The sequence below is a fragment of the Onychostruthus taczanowskii genome, unplaced genomic scaffold (assembly GCF_017590055.1).
Source record: "Onychostruthus taczanowskii isolate IOZ18803 unplaced genomic scaffold, ASM1759005v1 scaffold20, whole genome shotgun sequence".
Classification (NCBI taxonomy): Eukaryota; Metazoa; Chordata; class Aves; order Passeriformes; family Passeridae; genus Onychostruthus; species Onychostruthus taczanowskii.
In genome coordinates this window covers 10,412,829-10,428,803 of record NW_024499240.1, presented here as the reverse complement: position 1 = coordinate 10,428,803, position 15,975 = coordinate 10,412,829, and the positions used below count along the sequence as shown (strand labels likewise).

Sequence of the window (15,975 nt, the reverse complement as noted above, 5' to 3'; positions counted from 1 at the left end):
CCCCTTTAGTGTTTATAAAAGACCTTTATATTAAGGGAAAAGTAATATTCAGGCACAAAATATTTTTGTATCAAGGCCTTTTATTAATCTAAGCATGCTCAAAGCTCCTGATGCAACCTTGTGCAGAAACTAAACACATATTTTCTACTGAAGTGTTCCTAAGTGTCATTATCTTAGCCTGCTCTGGGTCTCTGTGAGATTTTTGGACATGAATGTGATTTTAGGTTGATCTGGGTGCCTTGTAGTACTTGGTCTGGATGCTAATGCCGTGGTGTGGTGTTTGTGTGAGTCCCATGTTGCCTGCTGTTCTCTACTGGCTTTGGTTTCCTTTGAACAATTTCACTTGTAGGTGACAGAGGGACAGAGATAGTATAGACACTACTTTCCTGCTGGCTACATGGGAGGAGGCATCCGTGTTGGGAGGCAAGAGGCTCTGAATTAGTCCTGTGTGCCTCCTACTGAAAAGGACTTTATATCAGCCATGACCTCATTAGGCTCAGAGAACCTGTGCAGGCAAGCAGTTGGAAACTGGCCATCAGTCATTTTCTTGCTCACTGGAGGACTGCGTCTGTGTGGATTTCCTGCCCCAACTGATTTGCTTGTGTTTTATGAGTTCTTTCGAAAACGTGTTTGGGTTTGGTATTTTGGTGCCTGTTATACTCTTGTTCCCCACCCACTAGAGGCTGACAAAAACTGGCAATGAACAGATGCATTTCTGGGAGGTGGTTTCACCAGTTACATTCAGGTAGCTGTTGAGCTTTGGGTTTTTCTTTCCAAACAGGACTAATAGAAATTTTCTGGAGAAGAACTTAATTGCAGACATGCAGCACAGCAAGACCTGTTTTTGAAGCAGTTGCTCAGCTCACCACAGGTGTGGTGAAAGCACTTCATTTATATGAGTGGGGGCTGAGCTGCCTCCTTCTAGGCACTTTCATGGTTTCACAGCCATGGGAATGTATGGTTTCCATCTTTGGTGGTGTGAGCAAATGTTGAAGGAGTGTTTTGCACCTCACATTTACTGGGAATCATGCAGGGACTGGCCTGGTCACTTCATAACTTCTGTAAATGTGTTGTATTTGTGAGCTTTGGCTGCCCAGCTGCTCATCTGTGGCCTACCACAGAGAACCAATTTTAATTGTTCAAGTCAATAGAAGGACTGCGCATCTGAAGCTGGACCTGACTTACTTACTGAGGGGGTTTTTATGCCTCAGTGTCTGTTTCTGTAGCAAAGGAAATAATCACTCCTCTCACTTGTCTGCTGAGTATATGTGTGGGTGTGGGGGTGTGTGTGTGTATATATATATATATATGTGTATATATGTGTTTTGCATAAAACTGGGAGGGCAGTGCCTGCTTTTTTTCCTGGAAGTAGATTTGGAAGGGAGGAGGTGCGTTGGATACCAGCTCTGCAGAGCTGTTGCTGCAAATTAGCATGTTTTAAGAAAGAGGACAGGTATAGGGATAAGATTTGTCACCAGGGCCTGTGCTGGCTGAGACTCGCCTGACAAAGGAATTTGGTTGATCATGAGTTTGCTTTTCACCTGCACAGTTTTTACTAGGAGTTAGAACTTGCAGGATATAAGGAAATAAAATGCCATCCTTGAAGGCAGGGGAGTGTGATATTAGTCATCAATACTAGTCATTTACAGTTTTTGCATTACGGGCTATTCAGGCTATTTCCTGAAAAAGAAATGTTTTATTAGCGAATTGTTTCCTTAGCAGTGCTGTAAGGGCATCAGCAGATAATGCAGTTTCTGGCAAAGCTGTTTAGTGCCTGCCTGTATGAGCAGGGGAGAATGATGAGTAAATTTTAATGAAATAAATTCTGTCTGAGCTGAAAAAATACTAATGCTTCAAAATGCTGTTCAGAGTTGACTCCTTATCTTTTAACAAGTCTGCTAAGTGCAAATGAGCAATTCCAGTCTCATATGTTGTCTGATGTCTGGATTTTGACTGTTTTCCTGTGGTCTTTGACATTGTGCCAAATGTATTCTGAAGGTGTGATGCAGTAGAGCCACTGCAACACAGTCCCCTGAAAAAGCAGCAATAGTATAACCTACAGAGCTGAGAGGGAAAAATGGAAATGCCCTTGTGAGATTGCAGCTGAGAATTGGGTGGGTAGAGTGGATATGCTTGGTGAGTGAGAAGGAGCAATGGCACAGTCCAGCTCCAGAAGAGTGCCATAAGGGTGGTCTGCAGTTGTCAGTGCCGTGGTTGCAAAACTCTTCTGCTCCTACCCCAATAAATCTTAAATTTTTTTCAAAAGTACAAAGAATTATGAATTATGTGTACTGCCCACCTTAGCAGCAGTGGGAGGTCCTAGTCCCTTCAGTACATACAGCTTTGAAAACTATCAGTATTAAGGCTGTTGTTTAAGACAGCTAATGGAATACCAGAAACAGAGGTATTTTCATTATTTATTAGAATCCGTGTTCTATGGAGAGATTGCATTTGGTAGTCTTTTTCTCTTGATATGTAGTTATGTTGTTGCAGCTTCTAAAATCTCTTCTTTGAGCTACTGTGTGCTTTCTCAACAGTCTCATATCAAGATATCATGTGAGTTCATATCGGCCTTTCACTGTCTTGGGGTATTTTTGAACATATGCAGTGGTCTCTCTGTTCACTGCCATTCAGTTCTACCATTACAAACCAGTCTTTGCCAGAGCTATGTTCATGTATTTAGTAATATGAAGAGTCTCATTTCTGTATTGCCTTAAAACAATGTGATGGAGATTTAGGAACCGGATTTACAATTTCTACTCTGAAAGAGAACATATAGTGGGAAATAGTTTCACTTCTTAGGATACTTGGTTGCTTTTTTTTTTGCAAAAGTAATCTCCCCTCCCCAGGAGACCTGAGTGTGGTGGTCTATTTGTTCTGTGTGGATGGAAAGGAAAGCTGGTCAGATTGTTGTTTCTCTGTGTGTGGACACAAAGATAGATGTTCTTTTTATGTTCCTGACATCTTTATAGCAGATACATACATTTTCATAAATGTTTTTAGTTAATATCCACTTAACATTCCAATGTCCTTTTTTCTCTGTGATTTTATATTAACCCAGTTTTTCATTTGACTGCCAATCAGTCTAATTAGGGCATCTCTTCTCTGTTCAGTTTTCTGTAATTTAGCTTTACTTATCAGGTCTGTCAGTACACAAGCAATGGTCTTGCCTGAAACATTGGCTTATGTAAGGTAAATACTGCTTTCTTAAGTGAGTCATTATAGAGTCTATACCAATACATATATTTCTGTATGGAAAGGGGAATTGATATCAGTCAGCTTGATGTTGGAAGAACAGTATCTGCATGGCCTTTTTCCACAGTATAGTTATTTCAGTTACAAAACCATAAATCATATGTGAAACTAAGTGTTACAGCTTTGTAGCAGACCAGGAATCTTGTCTGAGACCATAAGAAATACTTCTGATGTGTTGTTTACATTATTTATTTTTATTGTTGCATTAATTGTTTAAAGAATCATTGCTTGTGGTCAGAAAGAGCTTTCAGTGGCTGTTAATGTCTCAGTATATGACCTGACAACATGAGAGTGACACTGGCACAGAAATTATTTTTCTTGTGGGACTATGGTGCCCATGCAGAAAACTGTGAGTTCATATCATAAAATAGCTGGTGCTTAGAGGGTGATATAATTCTAGTTTCTTTCTCTCTAACATCACTGTCCTGCCGTTATTTTGGTGGGGAGAGGAAGCTTAGGAGTTTCCCAATCAAAAAGGTGTGACACATACACATTTGTCTCTTTTCAGGATCTTTCCCAGAGAGTATCTTCTTCAACAAATCCATCTTTATTCTCTGGCAGACCTTCAGCAGGTGAGTGTCTTTGCTTTATTCTACCTGTTACACATGGAGCCTGTTCTCATCTTCAGACCTAATTACACATTTCCCTTGTAGCTGTTCATAGCATAAATACCTGCACTTCCAAGTTGTGTCTGTGGTTTGTAGTTTAGTATAAAAAAGGGTTAACAGTGGTGTTGATTAGGGATGAAAGCCTAGAGCATCAGTGTTCAAATAGGGATAGAAAGAGACTGTGAAAGAAAACTGTAGAGAGAACTTTGCTAGGACAAATTTTTTGTCTGCTCAATAAATTCTCATCAGTCTCAGCCCATAGGTGACAAGTGGTATTTCTTTCTTGGCTTGAAAGAGTATTTGTTCAGGAATTTAGAAGTTTATAAAGTCCCTAATTCAACATGATTATTTACAAATGTGCTGAGCATTGCCATGAGGAGGAGAGAGGAAAGGAGCCTAACCCCCACCCCCCTTCCCCCGTAACCTCAGCCAGCCTTCTACTCAGAGCTGAGCCATGCAGTGTTACCATGACAGATGTGACCATGGAAGAGGTCATGGGCCAGCAGAATTTGTCTTTGCATTGTTACTGATTCAGCTAAACAAGGACCTTGAAGTACATTTACCTAAACAGCAGAATTTTATTATGTAACAGATTAAACAAGAAGAATTTGGAAAAAAGAGCTGAAAAGGGGAAAATAGGGAATCTAAGGTGAATGTGCTGCAGTGCTCAGATGCACAGTGGAGGAAGCAATGAGGTGAGGTGTGCTGGCTGACCTGGGCACCTTTGTGTTCACACTAATGCTGTTGCCAGTGGTGTGTAAAACAGTATTTTAAGCTTCTTTCACCTGCTTCCCTTCTCTAGTGGTGCCTTTTCTGCAGGATAAGAGTAGCATAGTCAGTTCTGGATGTTCAGTTGACACATAAAGTTGAGGTAGTTCAGATGCCCCTCAGAGCTGGAGACTACAGAACAACAGGAAACGTGGCTTTTGTTGGCTGGTAAAATCACAGGGTAGAAATGATTCCGTATATAAAATAAAAAGGCCAGTTGCCTGAGGTCTGAAACTGTTTCCACATCTTTTCAGCATGTTCTGCTATCTCATCTTTAATAATCAAGCCATGAAAAAGCGAGCTACTTAACTCCAGAGCTGCAGTCTCCCTGGTGGGCCTGTCTATTAGCCCCCAGTGCTTTGTAAGCTGCTTAATCAGTTCCTAACATTGGTAGTAGATATTTTAGAAGCAAGCAGCAGCTTATCAAGCACCCTGGGGGAGAGAAGGAGGGTATTAGTCATAATTCATGCATTGATTTAGCACTTGCCTATAACATGTTTCTTTGTGTTTGTGTTTGCAAGACACCTTCTCTTCCCCTGAGGCGCCCAGTCCCAAACTTATCATATTTAGAGGCAATATAATTTGATTACCATTTCTGCTGGGGTGGGTTAAATTACATTTCCCTTTTAATCTAGCTGTATCCTTGTTGTGAGCATGGAGAGGGTTTTCCACATTTCAGAGGCTCCAAGTTTGAAATCGGATTGCCTGTTTTTGTCGAAGTGGATCCAGAGTAGAAAAGAGAGGAGGGCCCCATTGAGAGAATGAATCCAATGGTCAGATAAATTCTAATACCCTTCACAGCCCCTCCCTCCTGTCTGCTTTGCCCTTACTGCTGCCTTCTCTCAGTTGCTCATCATTTTCCATTGACCTGCAGTTTGGGTAGTTTTAATCCTGAAAGTTTTCCTCCTTTTGATTCCTCTGCTGCCTATTTCCTCATATCCATGGACTGCTTTTGCACTGTTTCCTGCTGTCATGTAGATTGCATGTGTTTGGGGAATTAACTAAAAGGTTTATTAAAGATTAATGGAAAGATAAGGCATAGTGAGTGAATTAGAAAAGCAGAGAGGGGTAATCTGCAGATATAAGCAACCTTTACCCTGGTTAGTCCCAGTTCAATTCTGATTTGTTTCCTGGCCAAGTTCCTTTTAAAGATCCTAGAAAACATGGTTGTTTCCTACCTAGCAGCTGAGTTTCAAAAATGGGGTTTGAGGGTCTGTTGTTAGTTCAAAAAGGTTGAAATGCCTGTTTGCCAGTAGGTGAAGCAGCTTATAATACTATTCTGAAATAAAATCCAATATAAATCTCTTTCCAAGCTTAACAGGGCCTAGATATTATGAGTCTAGGAGAGTATATACTTGGGCTATCTGGTGGTCTGGGGATGGTTGTCACTTGGATCCATTTGGATAGGGCTCTAGTGGGGAAGACTTTACTGTGAGGTTAAAAGCAGAGTAAAAAAAAAAAATTGGAAAAAAGTGGCCTTAATATTTGAAATTTCCCCAATTCTGGTGATGCAGTGGTTTTTGCTAGTACTTGTGTTGTTAACAAATGCTTGTAGGGCAAATGTGAGTAACCAAAGAGACAGCAAGTGACAGTCTTTATTTGTGTGTACACACAAATGCATACATGGACTCTAGAAGGTTTTGCTGAAGCCCAAGGCCCCAGGGGCTACATTAAAGTTTACAGCAGTCTATCTGTGGGCATTCCTGTGGGGTAGATGTTCTTAGAATCCTGGTGTCAGCAGATGAGATAACTGATGAGGTGTGTTCAGATTGAATAGGCACAAATACCAAGTGTGATTTAACAGGCACAAACACCACAGCTTGCCTGTTCTGCCTCACTGGCTGCACGTGTTCGTCTTTGTAACCTCGTGTCATCTGCCCTGCATCACCCATACCCCTCTGCATCTCTGTTAGGCAGTTTATCCAGAGTTATTCCAGTCAATTAAAGCTTTCAAGAGGGAGATCTCCACTTGGTAGGAAGCAGGTATTCACTCTTGAATTTGCTGGTCTTAGCAGACATAGTATACTGGAAAAATGGATTAGCCTTATAGACCATGATGTGCTGTTACAGTCCAGGATGTTTTCATCCTAAACCTGTCAGAGATGTGAGCTCTCTTCTCTGCGGACATTACTGCTACTTTTGTGCATGTATGGACAAAGTTCATGCAACAGTAGTTAAAAAGTGTCCATTTAGATTTTACAGATGTGATTATGGGGCTGCTTTTATTGAAACTGAATTTTTACACTGTTAACTTCGGTCCAAACCAACATTTGACTCAGACAAGAGTCTTGTATTTCTTACGAAAAGTAATTCTGGCTCCTTACACTACATAACATGTTGATGGGAGCTGTTGAAGTAAAAGACTAGAAGGCACTATTGTGCTGATTTCCAAATTCAGATGGTTCATCCATAGAGAGTTAAGTAATGTCTTGCCTCTTTTTTATGTTAAGTAGCAAGATACACGAGTGTACAAAAATTATTGTAGTGATGCACAGGAAGTTCCACCTGAACATGAGGAAGAGTTTGACTGTGCAGTCACCATGCATGGGAACCTGTTGCCCAGAGGTTCCCTTTCTGGAGATATTCAGGAACTACCTGGACACAGTTCTGTGCCACATGCTGTGGGATAACTCTGCTTGAGCAGGGAGGTTGGTCCAGATGACCCACTGTGGGCCCTTTCAGCCTTATACATTCTGTGATTCTGTGATGGTGTTTACTGTAGAAACTGTCTTAATTATTGCAATTATTTCATCCTGGTTATACCAATCTAAAACATACAGTAAAATGGAAAAGATCCACATAAGGGCAAAAATTACTAGATGTCAAGGATGGAAATTGTGAGCAAGATGGCTGATTTTAAAAGATGATAATTTGAAGACTTGTTTATACAGGAATACTCAGGGAAAAATAATGAAGTGACAAAATATGGGAATTTAAAAAGATGAGTTGAATTACTTTAAATCACTGTGTAAATACTGTTATTGAAAATATGAGTGGCTTTCATTTGGTTTATCTACATTTACTTTGGAAACAAAGTGACATAAATTGCATTAAGGCCATTTTCATTCTGAATGTGTATGTCCATACAGGGATTTAATGTTGTATAATTTATCCATTTTAACATTGTAGATAAACTAATCTGTTGAAATTTAGTTAAAACATTATTGACTTCAGATCAACTTTCCTGACTACCTGTAGATGAACCTACAAATAATGTGAAGAACAGTGCAGAGAAAGGATGAACAGGAGAGCCCTGTTCTCACAATAATATGGCACAGATCACACAGTGAGTATGAGGGACGCATAAAAATCCTTAATGGAAATGCTTCTTTGCAAAACACAGTGAGTATGAGATGCTTAATGCCACAATAGTGTCACTGAGGCCAGAAATGTATCATCTTTGAGAGGATTAAGTATCCATAATGAGAATATCCACAGTTACAGTACATAAAATAAAGGGATTATAAGATTTCAGACTAGGCATACTATACTGAAGGGATTAGGAAGATGTCTCCCCTACTGACAGACAGATCAATGATTTAATCTTCCTCTGACGTTTGGAACTCTGATTACACACAGCACTGATTACAGCTCCTGTGAGCATTTTGGGCTTGCTGGACTGTTGGTCTCACTGCAGCATTCCTCACTGGCAAATCTTCATGTTTCTGCTCAAGCTTTTCTGCATATAAGGCTCCCTAACAAGAGTATGGGAAATAAAAATGAGCTTCAATGAAACAAAAGTTCTACCTGATTTGAGTCTAATACATTGTTAGATTAGGATTAGAAAATCTTAGAACAGCAAAGAAATCATTAGCTCTCCTTCACTCCTCCAGGTTTTTAACCCACATTGTACTTTCATTGCACCTCCCAGACAGAAGTGAAGAAGTAGATCAGATGTGCTCTTTTTGCTATTTTTCATATGCAAAGCTTTAGGTTGATTTAGACAAATTGTTTAATCAGTCCCAACAATAGCAAAGAATGCAAGATGCGGACTTCTTTTGCCATTTACTTGCTGTTTTTTTCAGAAGTAAGACTTCTTTTCTGATAACTCAGTCCTCATAGCATTGCTGATAGATGCTTAGTATAGATTTGTAACATACAGCCTGACAAATTCCAAGCCCATCAGTGGTGGTATCCCTGCCCAGCAGTTCCTTTTTACTGATACAGTAAAAGGATGGGATGTAGCATCTAACCCACATAGAGCCTGTGCATATGGCTGTATTGATTGAAAAAAATGGGATTTGGCTAACATATTTTGGGCTTGCTGTAGTTTTAGAAGTATTACTAAATTAGGTGCTTGACAAACACCCTCCTGCTCTTAGTGTATGTAGCTGAGCCTGTGAAATCATGAGTGCAAACTCAGTTATATCAATGAGAGAGTCTGTTGTTGTCATTTGTGTCATTCAGTGATTCAGTATAAGCTGTATCACCTTAAACTTCTGTTTACCAAAGAGGTTTATCAATGTAGCTGTACCAGCAAATTCTTTTAATTTTAGGCAAGCCCTTTTTCTGCTTAAGGGGCAGAAAATGAGAAGGCGAATTAGGTTTTGGGCAGGCCTGGCTATGCTGAGATGACTGAAGATTTGTCTGTCACAGTTCTCTGTGGGAACTGTCTGTGCTCAACAAGGGCAGCAAAATGCCAGACACATCATCTGTGCCATAGTAGCCGCAGCTCAGAGTTCAGCACTGTTGGGAGCACATTGATTCACAGCTCCAGCCTCCCAGGCAAGGGTGGACACAGCATGTGTGACAGAGGTGTAAGTCCTGCAGTGTGTTACTGCAGTGTAATACTGCCAGATAGTTCTCTACATGAACCATGTAAGGATGCATCTTAGACCACAATGGCATAATGTTAGTAGCTGTCTTTATGACCTGTGCCTGCTTGACAGTGTTCTAAACTAAGTATATTAGCAGAGGAATATGAAAATAGTCCTAGGATGGGAAAAACACACAATATCTGTCTTCATAAGTATTAAAATATCTGATAGCAAAGCAGCAGTTAAACAGCTTGTCTACTTTCCAGTGGCTGTGGCTCCTTTATCACTGAATCAGAGTGGGTGAGGTTGAGAGCACCACAGTGTGTCATCTGGTCCAACCTCCCTGCTCAAGCAGGGTCATCCTGAAGCACCTGGCACATCATTTATTTTTGTCACTCCCTGGAGGTTGCCAGCACTGAGCTGCCTTTCAGCAGAACAGGAAGCTTCAGGTTAGCTGATATTCCCGGTGTGTGTGTGTAATTCTCAAAGTGCTGACAGCTCTGGTTACAATTAGTGGTAATGGCAGTGATCTTCCTGGCTGTTCCCTTTTACCTCAGCTCTGCTGGGAAAGGGAGCTGCTGTCATTCAGAGTGGCTTTCAGGCAGAGAGCATGGCAGAGCCAGCCAGGCTAGGGGACGAAAAGCTGGCTAGGAGCCTTTTTGCAGTGGCTGTCAGGAAGACAAGTTCATCTGAATTAGGTATTGCAGGCAAAGTCTAGAGATCTAGCAAGATTGTTAGTAGATGTTTTTAATAGTAGGACTGCTTTCAGCACTGCATGGAACCAGAATTTTTAACAGGGTTTATTAAATACTTGTAGTCCTTTTCCTTGTGAATATGTCATCTAGGCCAATTGGGATAAGTGTGGCTTTTTAGAATGAAATTCTGTTTAAAATGGCCCAGTAGTTGTGCCAGGGATTCACAGGAGCTTTTGAGTTGAGATCTCCAGAGATATTTAACTTATTTTCAGCCTGTAGAAGCAGCAGCACTAATATAAGTTACTCCTTTTCTGCTGCCTTGTGCTAAACAGGTTTCTTCTGTTATTTTCTGCTGTGCAGAATGAAAAGCCCAGTACTGGAGATGCAGGTTAGCAGTGTGAAAGATTGGACTCTGAACTCATTGCTCTACTTCACTTAAAATGATGATTTGGGAGAGCCAGCTGGGTGTTGCTTCAGGACTAACATCCTGAAAAATCAGATTTCCCAATAAATAAAATACTATTTCAGGGCTACCTGCTTGGATGAGAGAAGAACTTTTTTTAAATTTTTATTTTAAATATACTTTGTACTCACTGAGGTTTTTTTCAGAGTAGCCCTAGCCTTTTTCTTGGTATGTTGCTTTCTTGTTCTAAAATCCTTCAGAGGACTCCTCCTTAAAATGCCCAGATTCAGTCCTATGCAAGGCAGGAAAGTTTCTAATTTTGTGCTATCACTCATGAAATAACATCTTGCTCAGTGGGCATGGAGAGTCAGTTAATATCTCTGCATGCATTTGCTTGCTTAATCTTAAAAAAAAGTGTATATATACTCTCTGCCTGAATGCATATTTGCTTCTGTATGTTTTTAAGCCTAAGTAATGTGCTTTCTGTTTTCTACCAGCCAAATTCCTGGTACTCTTTCAACATTGTTTGATTAAAACAGCCTTTAACCTTTGCTTGAATACCTTTTTCTTAAAACAACCTATAATTCATCCCTGCAACAAGATCAACTGCAGCTTGGGGTGTGACAAAATTGACATGTAAAGCTTGAGGGAAGGAGAAAGGAGGACAGATGATTGGAACACAGTGAGTGTGTGTCGTGTTGCAGAGCTGGCAGGGGAGCTGGCACAGGTGATTTCCAGTCATGTTGTTTATGCTGAGACAATTCCATCTCCTCTTCACTTGTGTCAGCTTGCATCCAGAGACCTGCTGAAATCTCGGGCATTTCTTCCTTTCAGTGAGAAGAGTGGGGGAGGGCTTGAAGGAACCTTGTCATCCTCTCTCTCCTGCTATAAATTGACTTGAACTGTCACCAGTTTGTTTTTCCTCTCCCCCAGCCAATGTAAAACTCCATCTTCACCTTGCCCCCTGCCTATGTGTGCTTTTCAGAGATTAGCAGTGTTTGTTCTTGACCTTGTATTCCTTCCTCTTCCCAGTGCCTGTTTTAGTTAGGGGCTAGTTTGTGGAGTATCTCTCTAACAGCAAATCAAACATATTTAGGGGTTTACTCCAGAAGGACTGTGAACAGCAAATGGCTTTGCCTTCAGTGCAGACTGCCTGATGCAAACAAGTCAAAGGGGGCTTCTGATTTCTGTTTATTCAAATCTCACTCCTTTAGTTTGTTCTGCTTTAGTTTGATTTATTTGGCAGTTGGTTTTGTGAGGTTCTTTTTGTTCTTTGCAGTGTTTATTGCAGGGTTTCCTTTCGGGCTGCTCTCTGCCCTGTGTGGGTGATGAGTTAGTGCAGCACAATGCATGCTGGTGTCAGCACTGGGTGAACGGAGTCCCTGGCTCACCTGCTCCTGCCCACCCTGCTGCCACCTGTACCACAGGCTGAACAGGCTTTTGGGACAGCAAGGGACCTGTGGAGGATGTAAAGGGAAGAGGAGGGAGAGGGTGGGGTGGTATCACTCTTGCTGTTGGGAGCTGGGATTGTGGCCCGTAGCATGTCTGTCACAACTGAAGTTACTGCTGTATTCTTCTTTAATTTGTTGTATAGCAGTGCACAGTGACTGATTGTAGCGTGCATGCACACAAATAGTAAGAGATCATTCTTCCCTTAAATCACCTGTAATTTAAATAAACAAGACAGGCAGTCTGAAAGAGGTGACTGAGAGTCAAAATGGAGCAAGGAAAACCAGCTAAGTAGTATATTGGACAAAAGATCTGATATCTGTCCCTCTGCAACTTTTACCTCATGATCATCCTTCCTCCTTCCATTTCCTTTTCCTCTGAACTAAAGATTAATTGTGCATTGAAATTATAACAAGAATTTGTGATGTTAAGAATCTGGCCAACGGAAGAGAAAAAATCCTCAAGGAAATTAGCAGTCCACAAGCATTGTCTGTTCCCTAGATATAAATGACTGGGAACTTCCCAGCCAGGGAATGTTTTCCCTTTATTTTCTCTGCAACTTGCATTATCCTTAGCTAAGCATATTGTAGCATGCTTGTTTCCAAGTCTGTGTTTTTATCACAGAAGTCCTGAACCCACTGAAATCTTCGTGGGGCAGAGCTTGCATTTACCATTTCGGCTTTAATGGCCAACTTGCATGTTTAATGAATGCAGAAAATACCTGCTTGTTATCCAGTAAACAAATAGGGAAAGGCAATCATTGTATTTTTCCTGCACCCCAGTCCACTTTTGCTTGTCCTGGTTTGTGACAAAGATTACCTGTGACAGACAAGAGAATTTGTCAGAAAATGGTTTCTGAAATAGATGTTGCAATGTAAGGATAGGAGGTAGAGTGTAAAGTAAAGATCCTGACCACAGCAAAAGATCTGAGGCAGGCATTAGGAACAACTTTCCAGTTGTTCTGAGTACTTGACAGTTGTGGTATCTCTCTGGTGAGAAGTTTCTAAGCAAGTCTGACAGACATTTTGGTTGTGCTGGAGGGAGAGGAACAAACTGGATGTTTCTAAAGGTGTTTTTTCTAGACCTGTTTTCTTGTATCACTGGTAGCTCCTTTAAAAGCATGTTTCTCATCTGTCCTGGAGGTGAAGAAAGGTTATTGAATGTTTAGTCCTCCTCCACAAAGCTTCCACTGGTAGAATTTGAAGGGTAGTGAGCATCCAAGTGATGCATTGAAGACAGTCTCTTCAGGACATTTTATTGCCCTTTCATTCAGTCCAGGAAGCATATTCTCTGTGGTGCTTTAACATCCAGGCAAAGTTGGAGCTTACCTCTGAATTTGTTAGGAAAAGGCATTATTCAGACTAGCTGTTTCTGGAGAGGTAGAAAGAAAACAACCAATGAGGGCAGAAACCTTTTCTGTAGAGGATGGTGGAAAGCTGTCCACAATTGTTGTCTGCTCCTTCAGGTAGCTGCCTTCTGCCAGACATGCCTGTGACATTATTCCTCTGAATTAAAGTACTTTCTATCTCTTCAATTTACGTAATTGGGGATCATGAATGAGTTTCATGTCCACCACCCCTTCTATTTTCTCAGTGCCTCTTGGCTTTTCGTGTCTCTTCTGCATTACGTCAGTGCCTCCTGGCAAATTCTGTCTATGTCTGTCTCTCAGATAGAGCCAAGTGTGTGTCTGGCCTTGAGAAATAATCATAAATTTTGTTCTGTCAGGAGGAGAGGCCAGGACAATCCAGTTTAGATTTGAACCAGTAGTTCAAGGTGTTTTAGGGATTTCATATCACTTAACCCATACCCTCCAGGCATCACTTGTGTCTGACATGTAGATCAGACTGGAGGAATAAGAGGGACATATTGCTCAGTGCTCCAAAAGGAGGTTATGAACAAACCTGTGTCTTTAAAGAAAGTGGCTTCTAATAAATGTTATCTGCAGAGAAATACACCAGTCCCTGCATAAGTAGTTAATGTTACTGCTTCAGTGTTGGCTCATAAAACAACTTTATCATCTCTATGACGATAATGATTAACAAGCTGATTTACAAGGGTGGGGTCACAAAGCCATTTGGCAAATTTAGCTTGTCTCACAGTGGCAGGAATACAGAACCTGAGTTTTACAGTATTTTTACCACTTTACCTGGAGTACTTAACCTTGGTGGCCAGGCTCTTAGGCAGAGCAGTAGCAGCAGGTTCTCCTTTATGGGGATAATAACCAGAGTTTCCTCTAGTGCTTCTGATACCTGAGGAAATTGCAGGTCTCAATCTAAAGATTCAGGAGCGCTGGGGACATTTCATGAGTTCCCATATCAGTGTTTATTCCCTGATCACTTCGCCACAGTGAACTGACAGTGTTTACAGGCACACTGTTACATGATGCCTCTGGTTGATTGCCCCTTCTGCTAGAGCTAGCAGAATATCTACCCAAAGATGTGTGTAGATTTATCTTCCTACTCTTAAATTCTGGATAGCTTCTGTTAAAATATCCTTCATCTATTGATTCTCCATTATCTTGGATCTTAATAAGGGATTTTTTGTTTAGACTGTGTCAGATTTTTTCTTTTATTGTCATATGGTAGGAATTACTCAGAGTGGCAAATTTAAAAACTTTAAAAGTATTTTAATCCAGAAACACTTTGTGTGGTTGTAATATATCGTGATACTGTTGAGAATCTAGACTTCTTAACCTTTGCAGTTTCTCACATTGAGCAAAAGAGTGGATCTGAAGGCTCAGCAAGCTGTATTCCCTTTACTGTCTCTTCTGACAATCCTAATGTGGGTGATCAAAGGTATTTATGACCTCCATTCTATGTAAGCATCTACTGCACTTTTGGAAGTGGATACAAATGCACAGACAGGGTAGGGGTTTTGATGACTCTCACTCAAATTCACAACATAGACTCTTGCAGGGATGGAGGTCTTACTCAGTACCTTTTGCTTCTTATCTAGCAATGCTGACAGGAGCCCTGCCCTCAAAACAAACACTCACTGACCTCAGAAATGTCTGAAAACTGTACTGTTTTTCTTTCCTGTCCAGAAAGTTCATCATATCTGATAGACTTCAGTGCTGATTTATGTGGCCATGATGCAAAGTTTGGGTATTTCTGTGGCCCTGATCTGCTAGGTGGGTGGAAGGCTATTGCAGGTGTTACTTGAAGTGCTGGTGGATTACAGCTAACTCATTTGTCCTTCTGTTTTTACACATCTCTCCCTAGTTCCTGCTAAAGTTGTTGGGATATTACATCTGTGGAAATGACACAGCCTGAATTAGGAGGGGTGTTGCATGCTTGCCTTGTCTAATCACTATTTGATTGCTTGTCAACTTAGTCCCAGCCAGAGGTTTCTATTAATGTCTTTTGTAATTTGAACAACTCTCAGGAACTGGAACAAACTCTAGTTTTGTAATAGGGTTTTTTCATGCCTAGTTTTTGGTATTGCTCTATTTCCCAAACAGAAAGTTATTACAAGTCATGAGTTTAGGTTACCATCTCTGGGTTAAAACTCTCAGCAGACTTGAGAAGTTCTGCCACTGTTCCCTTGGCCACTTTTCTAGTTTGGTTTTTAATATGAAAGCATATATTGCAACACCATGTTCACGACATTGCTCTCCCATGGAACTGGTTTGTGCAATCCTCCTTCATCCTGGTAAGTAGGTTCTCATACAAGGAGTTTTTGTTGACTGAACAGGGAAGACAAAGTGACTTGACTTCTCTGCTGTGTGTGATGGGGGCTGGGGGTTTGTGCTGCATGGAGGCACAGCAGGGTCTGGGCCGTGGGACCTTCAGAGCTGGACTTCTGCCAGCACTGTGCTCAGCCCAGGGAACCAGGATGAGAGATGGAGTCAGGACAAATCTGGAACTCAGCATGTGCCAGAGATGAGGGAGTGCCTTCCCTGCAGCGCAGGGCAGTGCTGTGGCTCAGAAATGTGTTGTAAAGGTCAGACGCAGGGACTCTGGTCACAGGCCCCTGGGCAACACCTGCTGCTCCTGAAACCTGTCTGTGAGCAATAGCCCTGTTCTGCACACAGTGGGCCA

The 15,975-nt window shown here is 41.3% G+C and overlaps 1 protein-coding gene across 2 annotated transcripts in view; it reads left to right on the top strand.

Annotated features, from left to right (window-relative positions):
* The window catches only part of PLEKHM3 (pleckstrin homology domain containing M3), an 83,830-nt gene that overhangs the window by 33,918 nt on the left and 33,937 nt on the right, over positions 1–15,975 (top strand). For both annotated transcript variants that reach the window (XR_005952549.1, XM_041403341.1), the window contains exon 5: positions 3,764–3,827. Coding sequence is in view for 1 of the 2 variants with exons in the window: in XM_041403341.1 (XP_041259275.1) it covers positions 3,764–3,827 (64 nt within the window). In the remaining variant the exon portion in view is untranslated. The remainder of the gene's footprint in view (positions 1–3,763; positions 3,828–15,975) is intronic.